The 24,247-nt window shown below is 46.2% G+C and overlaps 12 protein-coding genes across 12 annotated transcripts; 7 read left to right on the forward strand and 5 right to left on the reverse strand. All coding sequences in view use genetic code 12, as the record gives it.

Moving 5' to 3' along the window:
• Nucleotides 1-129: 129 nt before the first annotated feature.
• Nucleotides 130-2,646, forward strand: RAD9 (chromatin-binding protein; the record flags this gene model as incomplete). Its single annotated transcript, XM_001485548.1, has 1 exon — nt 130-2,646. The coding sequence occupies one exon, from the start codon at nt 130-132 to the stop codon at nt 2,644-2,646; it is 2,517 nt and encodes an 838-aa protein (XP_001485598.2).
• A 22-nt stretch (nt 2,647-2,668) lies between these two features.
• PUT1 (proline dehydrogenase) lies at nt 2,669-4,165 on the reverse strand (the record flags this gene model as incomplete). Its single annotated transcript, XM_001485549.1, has 1 exon — nt 2,669-4,165. One exon carries the CDS (start codon nt 4,163-4,165, stop codon nt 2,669-2,671), a length of 1,497 nt encoding a protein of 498 aa, XP_001485599.1.
• A 290-nt stretch (nt 4,166-4,455) lies between these two features.
• PGUG_01271 (uncharacterized protein) lies at nt 4,456-6,762 on the forward strand (the record flags this gene model as incomplete). The annotated part of the gene is made up of 1 exon (XM_001485550.1): nt 4,456-6,762. The coding sequence occupies one exon, from the start codon at nt 4,456-4,458 to the stop codon at nt 6,760-6,762; it is 2,307 nt and encodes a 768-aa protein (XP_001485600.2).
• Nucleotides 6,763-7,497: 735 nt separating this feature from the next.
• Nucleotides 7,498-9,207, forward strand: PGUG_01272 (uncharacterized protein; the record flags this gene model as incomplete). The annotated part of the gene is made up of 1 exon (XM_001485551.1): nt 7,498-9,207. One exon carries the CDS (start codon nt 7,498-7,500, stop codon nt 9,205-9,207), a length of 1,710 nt encoding a protein of 569 aa, XP_001485601.2.
• A 92-nt stretch (nt 9,208-9,299) lies between these two features.
• Nucleotides 9,300-11,642, forward strand: UTP13 (Utp13p; the record flags this gene model as incomplete). Its single annotated transcript, XM_001485552.1, has 1 exon — nt 9,300-11,642. The coding sequence occupies one exon, from the start codon at nt 9,300-9,302 to the stop codon at nt 11,640-11,642; it is 2,343 nt and encodes a 780-aa protein (XP_001485602.2).
• Nucleotides 11,643-12,541: 899 nt separating this feature from the next.
• On the reverse strand, nt 12,542-13,696 carry PGUG_01274 (Zn(II)2Cys6 transcription factor domain-containing protein; the record flags this gene model as incomplete). The annotated part of the gene is made up of 1 exon (XM_001485553.1): nt 12,542-13,696. One exon carries the CDS (start codon nt 13,694-13,696, stop codon nt 12,542-12,544), a length of 1,155 nt encoding a protein of 384 aa, XP_001485603.2.
• A 696-nt stretch (nt 13,697-14,392) lies between these two features.
• Nucleotides 14,393-15,760, reverse strand: PGUG_01275 (uncharacterized protein; the record flags this gene model as incomplete). Its single annotated transcript, XM_001485554.1, has 1 exon — nt 14,393-15,760. The coding sequence occupies one exon, from the start codon at nt 15,758-15,760 to the stop codon at nt 14,393-14,395; it is 1,368 nt and encodes a 455-aa protein (XP_001485604.2).
• A 590-nt stretch (nt 15,761-16,350) lies between these two features.
• PGUG_01276 (uncharacterized protein) lies at nt 16,351-18,501 on the forward strand (the record flags this gene model as incomplete). The annotated part of the gene is made up of 1 exon (XM_001485555.1): nt 16,351-18,501. One exon carries the CDS (start codon nt 16,351-16,353, stop codon nt 18,499-18,501), a length of 2,151 nt encoding a protein of 716 aa, XP_001485605.2.
• Nucleotides 18,502-18,576: 75 nt separating this feature from the next.
• Nucleotides 18,577-19,275, reverse strand: GIR2 (Gir2p; the record flags this gene model as incomplete). The annotated part of the gene is made up of 1 exon (XM_001485556.1): nt 18,577-19,275. The coding sequence occupies one exon, from the start codon at nt 19,273-19,275 to the stop codon at nt 18,577-18,579; it is 699 nt and encodes a 232-aa protein (XP_001485606.2).
• Nucleotides 19,276-19,725: 450 nt separating this feature from the next.
• NBP2 (Nbp2p) lies at nt 19,726-20,358 on the forward strand (the record flags this gene model as incomplete). The annotated part of the gene is made up of 1 exon (XM_001485557.1): nt 19,726-20,358. The coding sequence occupies one exon, from the start codon at nt 19,726-19,728 to the stop codon at nt 20,356-20,358; it is 633 nt and encodes a 210-aa protein (XP_001485607.2).
• Nucleotides 20,359-20,485: 127 nt separating this feature from the next.
• PGUG_01279 (uncharacterized protein) lies at nt 20,486-21,973 on the forward strand (the record flags this gene model as incomplete). The annotated part of the gene is made up of 1 exon (XM_001485558.1): nt 20,486-21,973. The coding sequence occupies one exon, from the start codon at nt 20,486-20,488 to the stop codon at nt 21,971-21,973; it is 1,488 nt and encodes a 495-aa protein (XP_001485608.2).
• PGUG_01280 (uncharacterized protein) lies at nt 21,970-22,806 on the reverse strand (the record flags this gene model as incomplete). The annotated part of the gene is made up of 1 exon (XM_001485559.1): nt 21,970-22,806. One exon carries the CDS (start codon nt 22,804-22,806, stop codon nt 21,970-21,972), a length of 837 nt encoding a protein of 278 aa, XP_001485609.2.
• Nucleotides 22,807-24,247: the final 1,441 nt, after the last annotated feature.

Consider the following 24,247-nt stretch of genomic DNA (forward strand, 5'->3'; position numbering starts at 1 on the left):
TCATCTTTCGCAGCGCGAGCTTATTCTTAGATTACAACTATCTTCGCTTAATATCACAACAAAAAACTTCCAAGCCATTCGACGTGGTTCCCAGGCTCAAACTGTCCCCTAGTTTCTTGTGTGTGGTTTATGACCGTTCCTCGGAGCCGATCGTCGTGGAATCAACTTCCTCCAGAATCAGTAGACGAAGACGATACCAACTCGAGTCTTGTTTTTGGCAACGATCAGGTGGAGGAGACACAGAAGGACGACAAAAGTAAAGAAAATGGCTCTTTTTCGCTTCAGAACTCGCAATCTCCATCCAAACTCGGCCTGTCTTTGCACTACGACGATACTCAAATCATCCGAAATGACAACCAGAGCTCTCCTTTGACTTTCAAACACCCTGATACGCTTGATATAAGCTCACCCAAGACTGATACACAGTATCAAGTACCAAATTACAATAACGGTGCAGAAAACACTCAAAAAGATTTGACCCAGAAACTGCAATTGAATGACGATACACAAGTGGTTGTTCCAAATGACTCCCAAAAGAGAAGGATGGGAGACACTCAATTGGACAGAGACAATTCACCACAAGCTTCTCAAGCATATCAATCCTGGAACGATACTCAAAGAATAGGACGAATATCTTCAGGGGACACTCAAAGAGTACCCCGAATACCTTCAGAAGACACTCAAAAAATACCACGAATACTATCCGAAGACACTCAAAGAATACCACGATTTCCATTAGAGGACACTCAAAAAATACCAAGACTTCCTCCAGATGATACTCAGAGAATACAAATACCTTCAGACCTGCCCCGGCACGAGACACAGGTACTTCAGACGCTGCCTGAGAACCACGATACTCAAGTAATTCGGCCTTTTCTGCCGGAATATAGTGGCACTCAGCCTCCAACGCTGCCATCAGTGACTCTCACAGACACCCTGAAAGCTGGTCTCGAAGATTTTCAAAATACATTGGCAACTTCCTCGCCAAGAATTGACGATATACACCAGTCTCGGACTCAAGTCATCAACACACAAGAAGTAGTTGAAGAGCGCAACCTTGCGGGAAATACAAGTACAAAACCAGTGGTTTCCAGTAGCCAGCGAAGCCAGCCAGATAAAGAGGAGATCCAGTCTGAAGACGAGGACTGGACCTATGTTCATGTTGACGATACTTTGGAACTAAACAGGCTAAAACGACATGAACATCTGGTGGAACCTCGCAAGCGAATGAAAAACGACGCCAACATTTCTCATGAAACAATTCCATCTTCGCCAACGGTTCCCAGTCGTTCTGCCGGGCGTCATCTACGGAAAATGGCATTGACCGATACACAATCTGTGGATGGTAGAGACACCGAAACTCAAAAAGATTCCAGTATTTTACGCAGTGAAGCTCTGAACACAATTACCCAGTCTCAAATTGTCAGCAGGAACAGTGTGTGGGCCGCCTACGATTTCCGCATGTATATTGGCCTAGTTGTGGAAAGTGGTCCACTTGACCTGTCGGTGAAGTTTGAGGACGATATTTACAAGATAAAGAATAGCGAGTTGCACTTGCTTGATGTTCGCATTGGTGACAAGCTTCGAGTGCGCACGTCACCCAACGAATATATAGTCTGTGGTCTTGTTCGAAAACCAGACTTTGATGGAATCTGTTGCATAAGAGGCTTCAATCACGTACTTTTGAAGAAAGTGTCAAAGAAGGGAGCTAAAGAACTTTTGGTGGAACTAGAGCAGTGCTCCATGGAGTTACCCGAGTGGATCCAGCACCAACAAAAATTTGGATTGGTATCTGAGTCGTCGGTTCAAACCACTCCAAGACGGAGAACGAGAGAAGAAATGTCATTAGCGTCCAAAAGAGAACATATTTCCTTATCTAACCAGCCTCTGAAACGCACGTCTGACTTGTTTCGAGGATGTCTATTTTGCTTGACAAATATCGGCAAAGGAATCTCCGCCCAGCGACGGTTGCAAATCAGAAGTCTAGTAGAAACCAACGGCGGGGTGCTTTTGGAAGACGGTTTTGAAACGATCTTTTCTTATGCAAAAGACGAAAATGGACATCGTCTAACTTCTAGTCAACTCGACGAATACTATTTTGCAGCTGTTGTATCGAATAGTTACGGCAGAAGCGCCAAATATTTACAGGCGCTTTCGCTTGGATGGCCGATTGTGTCGGACTCATTCATTTTTGACTGTGCCAAAGGCGCCATTCTGATCAGTAATTGGCCGGTATACCTTCTTCCTGCGGGCCAGTCGAAGAAAACCAACTCGGTCAAGAGTATCGATATTTATCGGTTTCGCAACAAGTATGAACGGGGCCTAAAATTGGTTCACCAGCTTGACAATAACGGACACTTGTTGACGGGATACCACATTCTCTTTATCGACAACAAAACTAACAACAAGAATTGGGACACTTGTGAGTTCATATTCCATGCATTTGGCGCCAAATCTCTACGGTATGTCAAGTCCAAGTCTGACCTCGAAAACCACTTGGATTCAACCCAAAGTCGCTATTTGATCTACGACAACAGTGGCACGTTCAAGGTGCAACATGAGGGCATATACGGCATTATTGACTGGGAATGGGTGGTGCAATGTGTGATCAGTGGATTTACATGGGAGCCCAAAAGTTTCAAATAGATGTCTATTCTTTCATTAATCATTATAATAATACACTTTTAAATCTAGCCATCATTTCAGAAACCACCGCCTTTACCAACGGGAAACCATTGTCGCTTTTGACCGCATCTCCATTCTCTTCAAGACGTCTCAACAAGTAGTGCTTGGTTTCAAGTGGAGGTCCCCAAGGAACGTATTTGATGACATTGTCTATCTTGTATTCCTTGATGAGGTTGTAGGTAATGTTATCAGCCATTCCCATCAACTGGCCCAAAACAATGTTGCTCTTGTTGCTGTTGGATGCGTATACTGGTTCGGCCAATTTTCTCGTGGTCAAAGAAAGTGACTCGGCATTGTGAGAGGCCACCACCAAGTGTCCAATGACGGAGGTGTTGCCCTGGTGGGCCAAGATGGACTCCAAGCAGTAGGTGATACCTTGGTTGTAGTTTTTATCAGTGTCTTCCTTGGTTTTGTGGATAACAGAACGGTCCTTTTCAGAGTGAATGTATGCTCCACGAACGAGCTTAAGCCCCAACCGGTAGCCATGTTCAGCCGCCAAACGCTCCTCCATCGCCAAGAGGTCAGAAGAACCTGCCAAGTACATTTGTAAAGTTCCCACAACGCTGACGGGTTTGTTCTTTGGGTTAAACTTGGCATAGAGTCTTCGTTGAAGTTCGTAGACACCTTCTTGCAAGTCGTGCTTCTCAGCGTCAATGACACCCACTACCAAGGGAGCAGTTCTGTTGGGGTATTTAAGGGCAAACTTGGAGTTTGCGTCGTAGATTTCCTGGCAAATGGACGAAGCTCTTTCCACCAATTCGTCAAACATAGCAGCATACTTTGGGTTGGCATTGTAGTAGCGCAAAACGTTGGCTGCGTCGTGAGAAAAACCGGTGGGTTTCAAGGCTACGTAGCCGGGAGGAATCGAGTTGATATCCTTACCGCTGGTATTGATGATACTCTCGGTGTGAGGAATGAGAATATCACGCACAGATTGACGGGTTTGGCTCACAATGCTGTCTGGATCAACTTTATCGTTGCCGTCGCATGCCTCAATGGTTAATGAGAGCATCATGTTGTGAATTCCCCTGTCGCTGAGCCGGGCTCCGGTTTTTCTCACCTGGTCAAAAGTCTCGCCACCACAGTAAATCTTGTAAACCAAAGCCTTGATGACCGGAATAGGCACGTAGGGGAACACCTTGATGCAAAGATTGAGTATGGTCTTGTTGACGGTACAAAGGCCCATAATAAGGTACGAGAGCAACTCCGAAGCAGAGTAGGCTTTGAGGTGGGCACTAGAAAATTCGGTGCTAGAAATGTCCTGAGGAGCTGCCACCGACTCAGGAATATGCTGGGTAGTCACCTGTGGTATTTGTGACCGAACATCACCAATAATCTTTTTTTGGGAAGAGTCGTGAAAGTTTTGAAAGTGACCTGGAACCTTAGATAAGGCCAAACAGGGTCTGGTGGTTAAAGCTAATAATGCTGGTCGATGCCGCAAGGTTGTAGAAAAACGTGCGGTACGAATTATTGTTGACATGCGGGAATGTTAAAGAAAAAAAACAACCGGCAGATGCTGGAGTATTTAAGTGGGTGATAGTCGCTTGTGGTTACCTCACTGAGCCGTTTGCAACCCATGACCTGCGGAAGACGCACGGAAATTGTCAGCGAGCACACACACAGGACAGGCGTGAAAGGCAGGCGCGGGCGAGCAGTGCAATGGAAACCCATCCATTTTGGTGCGGCGAGGTGTGCAGGAAATAACATTGATTGGGCACGTGACCGCGCACGTGAGTCGATGACTTTGGTGCGCCGATTTCTTTCATCTCTATGTTTCGGCCGCGGTTTCGGGCCGTTCGTTGGTACTCGCTGCGCCGAATTCCGTCCGTGGTGCATCCCGAGCTCCAGAGCAACCACGCACCAGAACGGATTCTCATTTTAGATCCTGCGGAAACCGCTGATAAACGGTTTCGACAAGTTGTACGAGATATAGGTTCATTTCGACCGGAAATTACTCCGGATCTGGTTGCTCTCGCTTCACTAGACCTTCTCCAGGATGCTCAGCTGGACGGCCGCGGTGCACTGGATGGCGTGGATCACACTGGAATTTCGATAGAACAACAAAAACCTGCGGTATCATTCTTGACCGCTCAACAGCATAAAGAGTTATGTGACACTTTAACTCGTTCTTATACAAAGACACAGCTCCAGCATTTTCTCGTGGCCCGCCTAGGGACCAGTAGAGGGCTTCAAAGACGGACAAAGATCCAATTGGCCCAACTTATATTGGAAAAAGCATGGAATATCACTACCGGAGAACCGGCCGATTTGAACCATCTTGTACGTACTAAGAGTGTGGAATTGTCGCCTCTGGATAGGTTTTTGTTGGTGCTGAAGAGCGCGACTTTGTTAAGGCATGTAGCGAGGGCTGGAGCCAAAATCGAGTTGGGGTCTAAAAACCTCGTTTTCACGGGAACAGATTTCCAAGTTAAGGACGCTGAAAATTTGTTGCGGCTGGTTTTGGATCGTTGTTATCGAACCACTGTTGACTTGCTGGCGATTAAACTGATGTTTGACGAGAGAAACCATGATTTTGCAGCCGCTGTGGCTGCCGTGAGTCAATCTTTGGGAGTGTTTTTTAAGCCAAATGCTCAGGAAGGTGTATTTGACTTTGCCGCTTTCGATTCCAGTCAGATCCAGCGGTCTCAAAGAATGCTCATGTCTATGCTTGTGTCGAAGCGCAATGAACTGAAATATTTGCCCAATTTTCAATCCAAAGATTTCAGTTTGGTGCCATTTGCAGACGACGAGTCTCTTCCTTGGCACTCAAGAAAGCCGTTTTATGTTGCTCGGATAACGCAACCTCGTGGTTTTATACAAGAGGCACTCGCCAAGCTAGATGTGGATGAGAAAACCACTCCTTCATTTGACTATGAGAAGCAGTTGTACGACGCAAAGTCGTTACCTCCCCAACGAGACCTTGAAGAAGAGAGCTGGAATTTGTTGCGGGACTTGGGGATAGTGGAGAAGGGGAAGGAGAAAGAGGAAGGAGAAGAAGTTTCTGAAGAAAAAGAAGTTACTGAAGTGAAAGAAGTTTCTGGAGTGCAAGAAGTTTCTGAAATCGTGAGTGAACCAAAAGATGTCTCAGACGTTTCTGAAGCAAAGAAAGACTCAGATAGAGAGAGTCCGGACTCTTTTTCCACTAAAACCAGCACTGCAAATTTCACAAGGTTGCGAGATTTTGCTTCAGAAATCACCAACAACCACTACGACTTCCTAACCTCATTCAAATCCACCAGCCTACCCTCCTCAACCATGTTCACCGTGGGTCTTGGAAATATCTTGTTTCCTGCTCCAAAAAGTTCCACAATTATTCCAAAATTTGGAGACAATCTTTCAGAGGTCTCAAGGTTCAGTACCAATGCTGCTACACTCATCAAGAAGCTTGTCCAGCTTCCTTTTTACGAAAAGCCAGACGCCAGTCTTTCCAGTCAAGCCATGGTCCACGATCCTCATACATATGTTGCACAAATACGGTTTGTTCCGTCTCCATTTGACCATGTCGATCACGAAGAATTTCCGCCTGTGGAAATCTGGGTTGAGCTCAATGACCGTTCCAAGGCAGATGTGGACACCCTCAGCATGGTTAGCGTGGAAGGAGAAAATGAGTGCTTGGTGGGACTACCACAAGAAATCTTGGACATGAAGGTGAGCTGCCAGAAAACCGGAGACTTGTTGAAGGTTGAAAGTGAAAGTCCTCACCACGAAAAAAATAGCATTTATGACCTTCTCCAAGAAACCGCACCTCGCTACAGCAGGTTTGATTCTCAACCTGGGCTATCAGAGTTTTTGGACAATTCTCGGTTGGACTTTGGTGGGTCGCAACGGCCTTCTATATGTCCTTTCATCGACATAAATTTTGGCGAAAAAAAGTTAAGATACCTTTACGTGAATGTCAATTATAGGAAACAGCTTGAGTTCCGTTATGGTGACCGGCTCATACAAATGAGTACAGTTGAAGGAGGAAGCATGGGAGGAAGAACCACCGAAGTGACATTTGTGGGAGAAAACGAAGACAAGCAGGAACTACAGGAGTTGTTAATTGACAGCCGGTTGTTTTTGGAGGAATGTATATAGAGCATGAAAGTGGGTCCATTTCGATTTTCTGTCTTTAGTTCTGATTATTTTCTACTCTCACTATTTCTGTTCTTCTCACTATTTTCAGCTCTTCCAACTTTTCAATTGACCACTTCAATATTCCACTTCCCGTCACTTTTGGCAATTGAGTTCTGGATCACATACTTCACAAATGAATCTTTTTCAACAATTATCAATTCTCTTTATTCTCTTCTCTTATTTTCATCTCTTCTCTCCATCTCTCTACACCCCTTACAAATACATTTATTCTCTACTTTCTCTCTTCCAATGCACGCACATGCTTCTCCAAGCCCGCAATAGACTCTCTCAACGCAATCACATCAGCAACAACAACTTGGTTAGCGTTGGTGAATTGGTCGAGCAAGTAGTAATAAGCGCCAAAACCGGTGGTGGAAACTCCTAAAAGAAAACCCAAGAATCCCCCACGGAAAGAGCCGACTTTTCTGGGTCCAACCGTGGTGGCATAATGACGGGCTTGTGTTCTGGAACCTCTAGCCAATGTGGAGAACATGGTGAAGATGAAATTTCGCGGCACGAATATCGATTGGCCGCGGTAAGAGTGCGAGTGCGAAGTCGAACGGTGCGAATTGGTGCGAATTTACATTTTTATCGCGAATCGGTGCGAATTGACTGCGAAACATCTAGCAACAGCGAGCAAATCGTAACAAATCGTAGCACTTTGGGTACTAGGGTGTTCCACAGACCTTATAGACCATGTGGAGATTACGAGTTTCCGGTAAAAATGGCAAAATCTTGAGTTTTGGCCAAAAAAAATCATCCTCACTATTTTTCGCCACCAAATTTCCCCATATTAGAACCCTTGCAGGACAATCTACCGGTAAAATCAGCACCCGAACTTCGCTGCGGAGCCGAAAGTATGTTGCTGTTGCCGCTGGAGTCGTGGCAACCACCGCTGGTGCTTATTACATCGATACCAATTATTTGTCATCCACGGCAGTTCGCTCTATCAAAGCATTCTATGTCCTTATGTGGATAGCATACGAATATTCTCGGAACTCAGACAAGTACGAGCGCCTGGAAGATCTCCACGAAGCCACCGCAGAGGCATTGCTCCAACTTTTGATGGAAAATAAAGGATTATACATCAAGCTCGGTCAGGCCATCGCCAACCAAGGGTCGATTTTTCCCATCGCCTACCAGAAAAGGTTCTCCAAACTCTATGACGAAGCGCCCATAACCCCCTGGAACAAGGTGGATAAGGTTTTGCGCGAGGAATTGGGCGAAAACTACAGTGAAATTGTGCAAGTTGACAAGAACCCCATTGCTAGTGCATCCATTGCTCAGGTTCACCGTGGTCGCTTGTCTACCGGAGAAGATGTGGCGGTCAAGGTGCAACACTACTACATGAAAAACCAGATAGTTGCCGATCTTTTGATGTACCGACTCATTTCTCGTATCTATGAGTACGTTTTTGAGCTCCCAATGACAATGTTCACAAGATACGTTCTGGACCAGATGCACCACGAGACGAGCTTTATCCAGGAGAGAAAGAACGGTGACAAGTTGGCGCAAATGATTGCGCAAGACAAAAGCGCCAAGGCATTGAACGTACATGTTCCTCGAACATATCCCGATGTTCTGACGGATCGAGTTTTGATCACCGAATGGATCGATGGAGTCTCGATGGTTTCTCGCAAAAGGATGGAGGCTGCTGGGTACAATGTAGCCACGGCCATGACTCAGTACCTCAGTCTTTTTGGCAGACAATTTTTCAAGTATGGGTTTGTTCATTCCGATCCGCATCCTGGTAATTTGATGGTTCGTTTTGACAGCAACAAAAAGCAACAGTTGGTGATCTTGGACCATGGGTTGTACATCACTCTCCCGGACAAGTTTCGGTGCCAGTTCCGAGACTTGTGGCAGTACATTTTTTCTCTCAATACGAAGGGAATTCAGCAAATTTCTGAAGACTGGGGTATCGGATCGTCGCAAATGTTCACCACGATGGTGACACTTCGACCTCCGCCCGAAGGCAGCCCGGGACACATACCTCCACACATGTCGAATACCAGCGATATGAAGAGTTTATTCAAAGACTTTTTGAGCGACGAGAAACGGTTTCCGATGGAATTGCTCTTCTTGATGCGAACGCAGCGCATGATTCAGAACCTAAATCTCCAGATGGGAAGTCCCGTGAACCGGATCAACCTTTTCACGAAGGAGCTGGTGGACGCTGCGTTGTCGGAGCACCAGCAATGGACAACATGGTTGGGCTTGTGGAGAGTAAGAGTGGCACTTTTGTTGAGCGATGTGGTGTTCTGGATCTTCCACATCAAACAGTTGATTAGCGGCCGGCACGATGCGTCTGACGGCATAGAGCGCTACATCATGGACTTTACCAAGGACTCGTCGCGTGCTATGGGCTTTGACGTGTGGGACGGCGACGACGAGGTGATATACTAGACATTGTACATAGACATATTAACGTGGGTGCACTGGGTGCGCTCATTGGGTTCTGATGCTCATCGCGGAAAGTTGGTGAAGATTGAAGACGAATGAACACAGTGAGTTTCCGCCACCGGGACATCGAGCCTTTTTTCGTGGACAGCAGTGCTGCGTGCATGTCGCAGGACGGGCACATAGTCGCCACGTCGTCTGGGGAGGATGTTTCCATTGTGGATGTGGAGAAACAGGCGATTTTGGCGAAAGTTGATGGCGACGGCGAGCAAATTTCTTCACTTATCATCACACCCGACGGCCGTTACGTGGGTATTTTCTCGCAGTCGCAGCAGTTCAGGGTGTGGGATGTGGCCAGCGGGTCTGTAAAGTCCACAATACGGCTGTCGGCGCCGATATTCATGAGTCGAGCCGACCCAACTTCGACACTTTTTGCATTTGGAGGTTCGGATGGAGTGGTGACGGTGTGGGACGTTGAAGGCGGGTATGTGACACACTCATTCAAGGGCCACGGAACCACGATTTGTTCCTTGGCGTTTTTTGGTGACAATGGAACCGCCGACTGGCGGCTAGCATCCGGTGACATAATGGGTACCGTCAAGGTTTGGGACCTTGTGAAACGGAAATGTGTAGCCACGATCCGTGAGCACAGCTCTGCGGTCCGAGGGGTCTCTTTTGATGCAAATGGACAACTTGTGACTGGAGGAAGAGACCAGGTGGTGGTGGTATACTCGGACAAGTACCGGCCTATCAAGTCGTTTCCGGTTCGGCACCAGGTGGAGGCGGTAGGGTTTGTTACTGTGGGCGGAGAGGAGTGTATCTACAGCGCTGGAAGCGGATCTACGTTGTGGGTTTGGGACAGAAATGGAACCATGGTGGGCCATCTGACCAAGATGCTCGAAACCACCGAAGAGTTGATGGTGACAGATGTGTTTGCGCGAGACCAGGGTGTGTGGTTAGTGATGAGCGACCAGACTTTGGTGGAGGTTTCTCTATTTCCCGAGCAAAAAGATGGAGTTTTGGAGTTTCCGGTGGTACAACGTTTAGCAGGAAACCACGGCACAGTAGCAGATATTTGTTATGTGGGATCCAGCCGCAACTTGCTAGCATTGGCCACCAACTCTCCAGCACTTCGAATCATGGATCCAGCAGCTCCATTGGCGGTGAAACTCTGCGAAACTCACACCGATTTGCTCAACGCTTTGGCGGTGCTGAGCGACGGATTGTGGATAGCCACGGCAGGAAAAGATGGTTTGGCGGTGTTGTGGCAGTGGACCGATGATCAAGAGCTGTTTGTGGTGCACTCGACGTACCATGGGCACGCCGGGAGCGTGACAGCGGTGGCTCTCAGTCAGGAAAATCCACCAAAATTTTTGATTACGGGCTCCGACGACTTGACGATAAAGAAGTGGGTAGTTCCGAGCGAGAAGAACAAGCTCCAAAATTCTTCCGTGAAAGTCGCCCAGTTCACCAGACGGGCTCATGAAAAAGATATCAACAGCATAGCGGTTTCGCCCAACGACGAGTTTTTTGCGTCTGCTTCGTACGACAAAACCGCCAAAATATGGAGCACTACTACTGGTGATACTGTGGGAGTACTAAAGGGCCATAGAAGAGGGCTCTGGAACATTGAATTTTGCCAGTATGCGCCGATGGTGGTGACGAGTTCCGGTGACAAAACCGCCAAAGTATGGTCACTTCAAGACTACACATGCATTGCAACACTCGAGGGCCATACTAATGGAGTCCAGAGAGCCATTTTCGTACGAGATAACAACCAAATTGTCACCTGTGGAGCCGATGGACTTGTTAAAATATGGACTACAAATGGTGAAATTTTGGCTACTCTCGACAACCACGAGAACCGGATCTGGGCATTAGCAGCTAAGGATAACGGTCAGGAGTTGGTAACGTGTGACGGCGATGGATATATGACGATTTGGACCGATAATAGTGAAGAGACTCGGATGGAAAATGAAGCAGAATCGCGAAAACGAGTCGAACAAGAACAGAAATTACGCAATTGCATCGACCAAAAAGACTACAGTGGAGCATTTCTTCTTGCATTGACTTTGGACCATCCAATGAGACTTTATCTGGTGGTTCGTTCAAGTATGGAACTGGGTCCAGATTCGCAACTGCTGTTTCTCGGGCTGAAATCGCTTGAAAATACCATTTCTGCACTTACAGATGATCAGATCTTGTTGGTGATGAAGAGAGCACGAGAATGGAATGTTAATTTTAAAACATTCGACGTAAGTCAGAGGTTGGTACGGGTTATTCTTGCCCAATTTGCACCCACCAGACTTACATCAATTCGCGGAATGGTTCCGTTGGTGGATGGATTGGTTGCGTATAATGAACGGCATTACTCGCGCATAGAGTCACTAATTGAACAGAGTTATATGCTAGATTACGCAGTGGCAGGTATGGGTAAGTAGGGTAGTTTAAGGGAAGTTTAAGAATACGAGCCATGCACGTTGGCGTACGGTTATGTAATGAGCCGCAGTAATCGAAGCACCTTGGCTGATAGATATCACACCACCAACATTCGGCGCTGTACCCATTAGGAAAGATGCGATCGGATAAGGGAAGGAGCAACCCGTGCACGCAATTAGCGTGACAGAGAACAATGCTCGGTTGTGCGGCGTCGCGCCCAATCACCGAGTCTTGCCGGGGCAACCATGCGTGAACCATGCGTAATTGTGCATCGGTGGCAGGGGGTTTCTACGTCGCATCTTATTCGACATATACGCGGTTATTATCGGGAGATTTACCAGCAAACCTAAAAGTTTGATTATTTAGGTGGAAGATGCATGAGCCGCACCAAATGTATTATTTCTTCCCAGTTTTTGCGCCTGTGCAGAAGAAAGGAACAGCAATTGCAGGAATCGCCAACTCTAAGCGAGTGGGGGAAGGAGCGACGTAAGACCGCCGACAAGTCCGCAGCCAGCGTTGGGTTTTATGCATAATAGGGGATGCGGGCTGGCCCCCTTGAAAATTTTGAGGCTCCAATTTCCAGTCAAATTGCTTCTTGATCTCCATCCAATTAGGAGCAACAATATTTTTTGAAACGGCGATCGATACTACAGATCTGTTTCATGTTTCGGCGACTCCTGCAGACACAAGATTAGCGAACGCCCGGATTAGGTTTGTGACGTCAAGCATCTTGCATATGCAACCTATGCAGCCACACATTCTGGATGCAAAATGGAAACTCGATCAATGGCCCGCGGCTAAAATGGAAGCTACATTGGGATGCGTTAGGCACATTGGTACCACATTGCGATGCATTGGGAAGCAGAAATTATTAAAAATAGGTTGCATTGATACGCATATACTAATTAGTAAGATCATGAACCGATACTCTATGAGACTTCGAGCCCTGCTCGAGATTAGGCAGAGGAGTAGTCTCCTCTAATTTTGTATCAGATTCATGGTCTCGTTTCTTGGTCTTTTGATTGGTACATTCGTAACCCAAACATACTTTTTTCGACCTTTCACAATTAAAACAGTGAGGTTTTCTTTCATCACATTTTATGCGTCGCTTGCGGCACGTCAAACATCCGGTTCTGGTCCGACGCTTTATTATGCGGCGACGATTGATTAATGCATTGTTCTCGTCAAAAGATCCGAGCACATGCAGTGGAGGAGCCCCCCAAATTTTTGTGGTATTATCCTGAAAATGAGGGGCTCCAAAGTAATACTGGGGATAAGGAGGTGGGTAGGGTCCTGTGGGAGGAAAGTGGGGATGTGCCATATGTGGAGGTGCGCCGCTATAATCGAGGCCGGGCCCATTAGGAGGTGGGGGATATGCGTAAGCAGTCATGTAGGTATTAGGAGCGCTATGCGGGCCAGTATGCTGGCCAGTATGCGGAGCACTGTGTGGGCCCTGTGGGCCTTGTGGGATATGCGGGCCTTGTTGGCCGTGCGAAGTAGGAGGGGCATGCGCCGGGATCAGACGCGGCAGCACCATGGCGGGGCCAAAGTTGGGCGATGTGTTATACGAACCGGGGGTAATCAGGGTCGCCGATGGATTTCGAGAAAGCAGTTCGATCGACGAACTGATCGACGATCGCGGTTGATGGGGGTAATGCTGCACGGGCGCAACTTGAGGACCGGTTTTCCTAGATGGTGGGAGACTAAAGTAATCTGCCGAGGGTTCCAGCCTTCGGTGATGCTGAGTTGCGTGGGGTACTGGCAAAATTTGGTCGGAAGGTGATGTAGTTGGTGGCGGTTGATATTGTTCGAGTCGAGGAAGAGAATTAACTTCCGGTGTTCTTGGATCATTTCCGGGGGCAATGGGTGATTTATGACCGGAATGAGGAGCCGGTTGTTGTTGGGTGGTTACCATCAATTCGAACACCGACGGAAGTTGGGGCATATCTTGATATGTCCGAGGGAGCAGACAAGTCCGAGGATTGGAGGTGGTGACAGTGGGGGAAACGGCAGTGGCGCCTTTATTGGTATGACCGACCGGAAGTAAATATTCCATGTACAAGCGCAAAGCAATTTACTATATTGGCTGCAATAAAAGATTCTCACCGGAAATGTTCGCGTTTATATTTTCAAAAATGATACCACCCCAAACCCCTCATACGCACAGACGCAAAAAAAAAAATTAAGAAATCATGGCTATAACTACATATGCGGATGCAGATTTAGACACCAAATACATTGACCCTAAGACACCCCGCCTAAACGAAGAAGCATTTACTTAAGATTTTAGCACCGTGGCGCCGCATGCACCTACAGATGCATGCATAATTGCCCGCAAGGCTGCACCTGCAAAAAAAACTCATTCGCGTAAATTTTCCCTTCTTCGCGATATCCTTCGTACAGGCAGGTTGAATTTGTATGACTTTACAATGTGGCCGTGGCACCGGTGCGCAACTTTGCGTGCGGCGGATTGACTTGCCTAGTTTTCTCATGCAATAACCCTCCCACTGGTTGTGCATAAAAATAAGCTATTTCGAACCATCATTATACATACGCATACATGCCACCAAGATTATGCCACCAAGTAGTAACCATCAGTCAAACCATCAGTCTGTAATTTATCAATGCGTAAAAATAGTTCAGTCACGAGCCCACCCACGCCGTGCGGCTCGCCCGATCTTCATTGCAAAATATCTGCGTGGCAACGGAAAACGCACCTTTAGCCTAAATTTTCGCCTCAACTTGGCCCGCCTCATTGCTGATTAACTTGATCATCATAAAAAGGACATTCCCATGGCGGGTAAAGCAAAACCACCTGTGGAACCAATATTGCGTTTGAAGCTGCGCCGCGCCTGCCACCGATTTTCATTGCGTCATTATTGTCACAGTCGGCGCCGTTGATTCCGCTTCTGCTGCCGATGTCTGTATCAGTCGCCACTTCGGTCGCCGTACTTAAATATGCATAGTGCAGTAAATCTATCTCCAGCAGGCCGGTACTGGTACAGTTTGTTTCTGCCAAGACCCTCGGAGTCGTCACCCCCACAGTTATGCGCGCTGCCCCCACTTGAACTAATTCGGCGAGTGGTCCGATATCATTGAAATTTTCAAGATGTATCCATACTTTGGTAATAGACCAATCGATCGTCAGTAAGATCGCCGCAATTGTCATTATCACGGTCGCATTGACGTCATCGTCCGACTTTGGTGGTGATGCATTTTTAGCGATAATGCTTACAGCTTGTAACCCTTCATGCATTGACCTCCGGGCCCGAATCAATTTCGCTTCGCAATATAGCGCCAAGAGTGCATGATGTACATCGGTATATGCGTCGTCATGTACGTCGGAATGATGTACATGACCATGACCAACATCGTCATGTATATCATCATGTATGTCGTCGAGAACAACCATTAGCGTAGTCACAGTAGCCGCTAAAAGTCGGTTCACAACACCCACCAACCGCTTTAACCCCCGATGGGGCCGGAGCGTCACTTTCAAAACCCGAAGCCGTTTAAATTCTAGGGTCCCTATCAAATCAATCACATCCAAATTACTCACATCCAACTCCAAAGTTTCCACATTGGCTGCTAATTCGCGCCCCAACACCACCGCCAGATTACCAACAATCAACTCCCGTAATTTCGACACATGATCCCACCCAACAAAATTGTCGGTATCAGCATTTTCGAGCCGAGTCCAACGGCTCGCTACCTCCGCTACTCGTATACTGGGCGGCAACCACACCCGGCGCATGTTGATGCAGCCCGCGATAATCTTGTGATATTGCGGCGGCACCACCACCCACTGTGCAGGTGCGTAACGTACGTCAATCTCCTCCACAAGCGGCTGAAGCCACGCATTGCGCTCAAGCGCATGCATGATTTGGTGCCACTGCTCCTCAGTTTGAAAGATCAGTTTTTTATTTGTAATTCGGTCATTCTGATATTTCCACTGCTGCGGTGAAACCGGATAGTAGCATATTCTTTGATAGAGTTTGGGAATCAACGTCCTGTACATAGTCCGGCTCGTTTGCGCCATACAAATCACAGATTTCCGCTCAGTAGCACCAATAATCTCATACAATACCCCTGGCGGAAGGCTTTCAAAGGTTGTTGGCATGTCATAAGATTTTCATGAGCTGAATTGTTAAAGAGTCGATTTGCCAAAATGAGAAGAATTTGAGTATGAAGAATGGTGGATCGAACTGTCTCTGGTTTACTCTTCCTTTACCTTTCTTGTTTCCTTCTTTATCTTCCTTTATTTGATTCACTTTCTTCTTCTTTGATTTCTGATTTGTCGCGCACCCAGACACCATCCTGCAGATACGCCACGCGGTCATCAACAAAACAAATAAACATTTGTACCTTGCCATGGATAAGGAGTACCTTGAGGAGGGTAAGTAGCGCAACACGTTCCAATTTTTGGATCAAGTACATTTGGAACCCCTGGGTTGACAACGCGTTCAATTCAAGATATATTGATCACTTTGTGACAAGTCATCTTCGGACCTCCGGCTGCAATTTTATTGTTATTCCTATACTAACTCAGGTTTCGACCCAAAGTCTCTCAAGGTTGCCCAATTGCGTGGAATTTTGAATGAACACAACGTGGCGTACGCTTCGAATGCCAAGAAGGCAGAACTCGTGGATTTGTTTGACCGAAAAATCGCTCCAAAAGCAGCACAATTGTTGACCTCTCATCAGCAAAAAATGGAAAATGGATCTGGTGAAGGATTTGAAAACGTTAGTGAACTGCAATTGGAGACCCCAAAGCCTAAGAAAAAGCGCGGAAGACCGAAAAAAGTTTCCCCTAAAGACGAATCATCTCCAATTGTGCCTCAGAAACGTACTCAAGAAGAGTCCAATGAGTCACTGAAAAAGAAGAAAACTTCGCCTCCGTCTCTGGCACCTTCAAGTGGAGCCAAGCGCAACCGTGGACACTTGTTTGATGACAATTCGAGCTTTTCCGACGATGATTTTTTTGCGACTAAAATCAAGAGATCACCAGCAAAGTCGGCAATCAAAGAAAAGTTGGATCAGGTGAAGGAGGAGTCGCCAATTCGAAAGAAACAACAAAAGCAGCAAGTTGAAAGTCCTCAATTCAAAACCTTAAAGGAAGAAGAAGATAGCTTTGAGCATGGTCGTGCTCTTATAAAGGACCGTAAATTGGCGGAAATGGCCGCTGATTTGGGGGTAACCATTCATGGCACTCCGCCTAAAGACTTTAAGCTTGAGGAATCCAGTTTTGAGTCCAAAATTAGCGATACTCCAAAAAGAACACCAAGAAAATCGCCGTTGAAAAGTGCGTCTCTGACAGAAAAGAAGAAGACTCCCAAGACTCAGACGCCAGTGAAGAGCAGTTCGTCTCCCACGCTTTCTTTGAAGCTGACGCCAGCTAAAGACACGCCAAAGATTAAAGACACGCCAAAAGCTAAAGAAACTCCAAAAAGCTCGAAGGATACCCCAAAAGCTAGAGACACTCCAAAGGGCCACAAGGATACCCCAAAAAGCTCGAAAGTAACCCCAAAAAGCTCCAAGGTCACACCTAAAAGCTCGAAAGCGACTCCAAAGTCTGCGACGCCCAAGAGAACGCCTAGGAAGACCCCATCGAAAGGCTCGTCAACACCGAAAAAAGCGGAGAATTCTGTAATTGAAGAAGAATCTGACGACGAGTCGGATGAAGAGACGGATGAAACTCATCACAAGTCGTCCAATTCCCGCAAAAAGTCGTTCTGGTCGCCATTTTTCTTCATTTCTCTCTGGCTTTTGGCGGTGGTATACGGCCTTGGAGTGTTCTGGTACCGTGAACAACAATACCTCGTTGGCTACTGTGGCCAAGAAATCGAACAGGCAACGGTTCCACCTAATTCACATCCTTTGTTGGTGTCTGTTGGAGCCTATTTAGACGCCAATTTCAAACCCAGGTGTACTCCATGTCCTCCTCATGCCCGATGCTACCCATACTTGGAGCTTGGATGTTATGAGGATTTTGTGGAAACACAACCATGGTACTTCCGTCTTACTCCTACGTTACACACCAATTTGAAAAGATGTGTTCCCGACACCAAAAAGGCAGAAAAGCTCGAGATCATGATCGATGTAGCATTAGACTTGTTGCGGTCGCGCAACGCAGAAAAGAATTGTGGAAGAACTTCCACCGATGACTTCGAGGCAGGCTTGAATTCCACTGAGCTCCATGATTTATTGTTGATGATGAAGGCTCCTTATATTACTAGGGACGAGTTTGAAGAATTGTGGGAAAGATCAGTGATTGAATTGGAAAAAGAACCCGAAGTAATTGTAAGGCAAGTTAGCACATTTTCACCTTTTTCCCAACCTATACTAACCCAGACTGGATTCAGTGATGGCGTACGTGCCGGTATCGTTGACAACTCGTCAAAATCGCAGAAAACCTCGGACAAAATTCTTCGATCAACGTCCTTATCAAACCTCAGTTTCAAATGCCGAATTCTGAATACGGTGATAGGGACGGTGGTTCACTACAAAGGAGTATTACTGGCCATGGTGGCGGTGTATTTTATTGTATTATATGTTCGGTACCGGATTCGCCAGTATAGATTACAGCGACTCCGGGTTGAGACCGTGTACTATGAAGTTCTTCGCAACCTCAAAAAACAGTATAACCTTGCGAAGCAAGACCCATCCATTCCCCTGTACATTGGGTCCACTCAGCTTCGTGATTTGATCTTGACCACTGAAAAGAACTTGAGTCGGAAGCTCAAGCTTTGGAACCGAGTGAGTTCGGAGGTGGAGAACAACTCCAATGTGCGGTACCATTTGGTGGAACATCATGGTGAGATCATGAAGGTGTGGGAGTGGATCACGGACGTGGATACGTGAGCAACTCACTTCTTCAGTAGTTGTCTCCGTCAACCAGTACATAGCATAATAAACATTCAGTCTTTAATGATTTTTTCAGTTGGTGATTGCAATTGCTGCCACCTCTGCCTCCAAATCGTCTTCGTTTCCTGCCAATCCCTTCTCAAAGATCTCTCTTCCCGTCATTCTACCACCGTGCATTTCTTGGTAAGCCTGTGCAACTTTTTCGTCGATTTTCAACTCTTTTCGCAAATTCTCTCTCCATTTCGTCCACAGTTCTTTGGTGACTTTTGTGCCGTGAAACTTTTTCTGTTCCTCCATTTCCTGGGCAAGAAGTTTGGTTTCGTATTCTTTTTGAGCCTTGGTGAGTTTGGCTTGAAACAAACTTTCGGCTTCTTCTTTAAGTTGAGATGTCAATGCAAATACCGACGGTATTCCGATCTGGGCTGCGGCCTCGTCCTCAATTTTCAAAAGAAGAGTACGAATATCAGCCAGTTCGAACCGTACAAACTCTCCCAAATCGCCCAATCTGGGTCCTTCATCCTCGCTATCTTCATCATTTCCATGCTGCTCTACACCCTCATCATCAAATTCTGCTTCCAATGAAAGCTCAGGGACCACTTCCGGGTACTCTGGCGGGTACTTTACATGGAGAATAATGGTGTGTTTTGTTTCCGAAGGTGTATCGAGGGCAATGTGGATGGAGAATTTTTGGTCTGAGATCTTTGTGAGTTCGTCTGGGTAGATGGACTCGAGCACCTCGAGCTCTTGTTGTTGTTCTTCCAAGGGGTCCATGATTAGTTGTGTGGGAAGGAAAAACGAAGAAAATGAAGAAAATAAAATGAAGGGAAAATAATTTGAATGAAATCAAATGAAATTAAAGATGAAGTGATGTAAGTTCTCAGTAGTCAGTCTCACAGTTTTTCAGGTGTGCGTGCGGTGCACGGGTGCACCAGTAAACCGCCGGAATCGCATTCACGCAACGGACACCAACCTAGCTGGGTCACGCAAACAAAGCCAACTTAAGAGGGAGGAGGCCGGTGCAGCGCTATTTATCAAGTTCCGGCCACCCAGGCACCGGCTCAACAAAAACAAGTAAAAAAACCTGGACAATATCAGATAAGAAGACGATCAGAGCAACGATCAATCCCACCCAAACCAAAAAACCAGATTAAACTTTTGTGAACTTCTTCACTTTTCACTTTCCACTTTCCACTCCATTCCACTCCATTCCACTCCACTCCCATGACTTCCTTTGCCAGCCTTTTTCCCCCCAACACCATCATCAAAGATTTTGCATATTCGTCATCGCACCCGCTACGGCTGGGCAACTTTGAAGTGTACGAAAACAACTCCGACGACGAGTATGACGACGACTACAGCTACCACGACGACGACCAGTCGCCGGACGAGATCAATCGCCGGGCGGTGGCGCTTTTTGACTTCACACCGGAAAACGATAACGAGGTCAAGTTGGTGGAGGGTCAGGTGATCTGGATATCCTACCGCCACGGTCAAGGCTGGTTAGTAGCCGAGGACCCAGCCACCGGTGAAAACGGTCTTGTTCCCGAGGAGTACGTGGAGGTTTTTGACGACGATGATCTCGAGGCTGACGGAGACGGAATTACAAGTACAAACAGCACAAACAGCACAAATATCGATGTTGATCCCAATGATTCCAGGTCAATTGTCGGCTCAAACGTAAACTCTAACCGGCCCGACGACGATGCCCCCAAGCCGTTTTTACCGGGAATTCTTCGCCATAACCAAGAAAGCGACAGCGACTGGGTGGACACCGAATATGAAGATGATGAAGAAGATTTGGTAAAACAATTGCACAAAGCGAAGCTAGACGGGAGCGAGACAGATGATAGGTGATAGGGCTAGATAGGGCTAGATAGGTGATTGGGCAGATAGGAGTAATGTCATGAATAACGTCAGTCTATAGTTTGCTTAGCTGCAGGACCGGCCATAATCTACAACAATTCCGGGCGATGAGACCGAGATGGCTGCGGCACCTCTGGGCCAAAACCGACCGCGCAAGCGGCGAGCCCCGCTCAAACCGCTCCCAGGGTATGTTGCCATGTACAATGCGCATGTGAGAGAGTTTTTTGGCGAGCAAAAGTCGTTTGGGTTGAAACCACTGATGGTTTCCAGCGACAGTTTGAAATATGGTGAACCCGATAATACCCCCGGAACTTGGTGGAGTTCCGGGGAGAAAGACAAGTTTTTCCGGCTTCTAAGTCGCTATTCGATCCATTGCGTCGATATGATTCTGGCGGCGCTCGAAACAAAGTCAGAGTTAGAAATCCTCAGTTATTACCATATACTACAAAGATCATTGAAAAAAATGAAACGATATCTGAAATCGGCCCATTACAAAGTACTGGTTCCTCGTCGGAGAACCCATCACAATTTCCGACTCGACATGCATGTTCCGGTACTCATTCTGTATCGAGATATGCCCATTGCGTACGAGATGAGCGAGGCTTTCACATCAATTGAGGAACGGCAGGCGCTCATATTGATCCAGGGCGAACGAAAAAGGGTGAACGACGAAAACCGCCGATTTCAACGACATTTTGATGCATATACCTCGTCTGCAAGTGAAGACGCACCTGACGGGGAAACGGGTATGGTGCATAACGGTGCAGCCGCAGGTTCGGCTGATCCGTGTCTTCTCAACCTTGATGCGGCACTCCACATTTCTCATGGTGTATCCCAAACCGTCAATCATGATTCTGTGCCTCGACTTCATCTTAAATCTTTTGCATTATTGGAAGAACTAGCGAGAATTTATACCTACAAACTTGTGGTAGATGTTGCTGCAAAAAAAATTCAAAGTCGATGGGTAGCGACAAGAAACACAGAAAATCCATCTTCTGTGACTAGAGTTGACATTGAAAGAGCCGTAGAACTGTGGAAAAGAGTTCCTTCTGTGCTTTTTACACCTTTGCAATCCGAACCATTAGTTTCCACCATTCCGCATATCGAGCAGTTGACCCAAAGTAGGCCACAAACTTCCTGGGATGAGCTTATAGAAGAGCAACTTGATACGCTAGTCGAGTCGTATTTGGACGAAAAAGATGGGTGGGAATCTCGGAGTCATGAACATATTATGCTAACATTTTTGAGCAGTTACGGAAGAAACGAGAGGGAAATTGAAAGAAGGAAAGAAGAAACAAATATTGACGAAGAAATGCCAAATAACGAAGAAGAAGATCTGCACGAGTCCATTTCGGAATCTGACTCCGATTCCGAAACCGATTTTGAGTCTGCTAACTCACTAGAGTCCGATTCAGAGTCTGGGTCAGACTTAGTTTCAGAGTCTACATCGGAGTCCGATTCTGACTTAGTTTCAGAGTCTGATTTAGAGTCCGGTTCTGACTTAGTTTCTGACTTCGTTTCCGATTCTCAGTCCGGTGTCCATTTCGATATTCCCAACCAACTTGTATTGGCCCACAGCAAGGTGTTCTCTCGCTACGAGATCTAAGCATTATATATACTAATAACCACAAAGAGAACATCAAATGCATAAATAGTTGCCATGGCAACTAACAAATAATTGTTCAGAGTGGTTTGTACATGTTTTGGTGCCGACTGCTTGATTTCTCCTAAAACCACCGGGGTATAGTACTCAGCATAGTCGGGCGCCAAGCCTTCCAGAATAATATCATGGCGGATCAACACCATTTCAAAAAGGCAAAACACATGGATGCAATAGAATTTTATGGCCAATTGGGCCAACTTGTAAATGGTCACAGACACGGGCCATACTGCAAACGGAAATTTGGAGTTGATGCAAAGGAACGAATGGCCCATGAAAATGGGAAGAAAATTGTTATTTGTATCGATGACAAACTCTCGATAGTTGGCTGGTGTCTTGTCGTCATCATCTTTGCACCAGTCGCTAACTATGTTGATGGCTATGATACCATAGGGACAAGCTATTTGGCAAATGACAAACACCTTGATTATGGTACTGATAGGAGTGTAGACCAAAGAATATTGGTGATGAAACAACAAAAGACCACAACCAATATTTTGTAACAGCAATAAAATAGTTTCACCCACGGGACCGAAAAAATGGCCCATGGAGAATCTGGTGATGAACAAGAGCGATACCGTTACCTGGACAAGATCGACTATGTAGTCGGATGCAAACAAAAACTCGGCATTGCCGTAGACTGCCAAGTGAAAAAGCTGCGAAAAATTGACAACAACCGTCGCTACTATAGCCACCACAGACCAAAACACAGGGTGGTATACTCCATAGCAGAAGTACTTGTGGATGATTTTGAGGTTGTTGGTGTAAAATTCTGACATGATAAAAATGTCTAGTCTTCAATAGAATTGAATTGTGAATAAAAGATTGGTATTCGAGATGACGACTATTCGTCTTCTGCTCGGTATCTGTTCGGTTTCTGTTCGGCTTCTTTTCGTTTTCTGCTCGGTTCTGCTCGGCAAACTTTCAGTTTTCCGGTTTCCGCTTTCGCTAAATTTAAGCAGAACAAATACTAAACTATTCGTCTTATTTCTCCCTCTTTTCTCTTTTCTCGTTTTGTCGCCACCTTTCTCTCTTTTCTGGTTTTTTCTTTCTTCCCTTCTCTACTTGCCGTCGATCTACCAGCGACCAGACACAGTTAGTAGCAAAATACAGAAAACAACACAGAAAGTCAAATCCCCCAGAACCCGCCCAAAGTCCAGAAATTACGCGTGGGTAGGCGTCGTTGGTTATAAATAAAGCCAATGGGTCAAAAATTCAACAAGCCTCGTCTCACAAACTAAGCCCGTTCCAGCTGCACAACGCACTTTGATGTACAAGCGCAACAATGCAGTCTGATGCATCAGCACTAGAAGTAGAGTGGACTATTAGTGTAGTGTTGGCAAATTTGACCCACGTTGATACAAAAGTTGAGGTTGTGGTGGTACTAATTTTAGCCACATGGTCCAGATTTGACTCATTCTGCACAGGGTGGTAATGCGCACGGGGCGCCACAAATGTGGCCGCACGAGGTTCTGGCGGGTGTGCAGAGACGAAAAGAGGAAATGGATAAAAATAGATTGAGATAATGAGAATTACTTGATCTAGATATGAGATTAAGAATGAGATTAATGGGAGATTAATGTGCCATTGAGGTGATCAATGTGAGATTGAGACGGAAATTGAAACTTTGATTGAAATTGAGAAAATCTCGACTTCTTCTTGTAGACTGCAGGCTGAAACACCATTAAGTCTATGTGTCCCTCGTTATCTCAAGTCAATCTGAAACATCTTTGAAACGAATCCGATACTAGTTTTATCTCATCCTAATGATCTCAACAACTCACTCTTAGCATCGTGTGTAACGTCATCCTCTCGCTACCGCACTGCCATTGTTACTCCTGTAATTAGCCTTGATGGCTTAGGCAATTGTCTCCGCAACGCCTCAGTGCCATTGTATGATCAATTACGATAACCAGAATTCAGGTCAACAACGAATGATTAAAATTCGTTACAATTGACTAAATTGCTATTCTACCGATTTGGTATTCTAATTGTCTCTGATTTTCTTCTCATCTCTTGGCTCGTTTCTTTCTCGTTTCTCTAATTGACTGCAAAACACAATGGTGATTATCACATAAGTGCCCTTGAAGAAACTCGTGCTTCTCTCTACTCTCTTATCGCTTCAGAGCAGGAAGATGAACATTGATTTAATCTGAGCCTGAAGAGGTGACTAAATCAAATAACGTCATGATATGAACTCTTATGGGTTCGAGTCACAAT

This window comes from Meyerozyma guilliermondii, genomic scaffold, assembly GCF_000149425.1.
Source record: "Meyerozyma guilliermondii ATCC 6260 scaffold_2 genomic scaffold, whole genome shotgun sequence".
Lineage (NCBI taxonomy): Eukaryota > Fungi > Ascomycota > Pichiomycetes > Serinales > Debaryomycetaceae > Meyerozyma > Meyerozyma guilliermondii.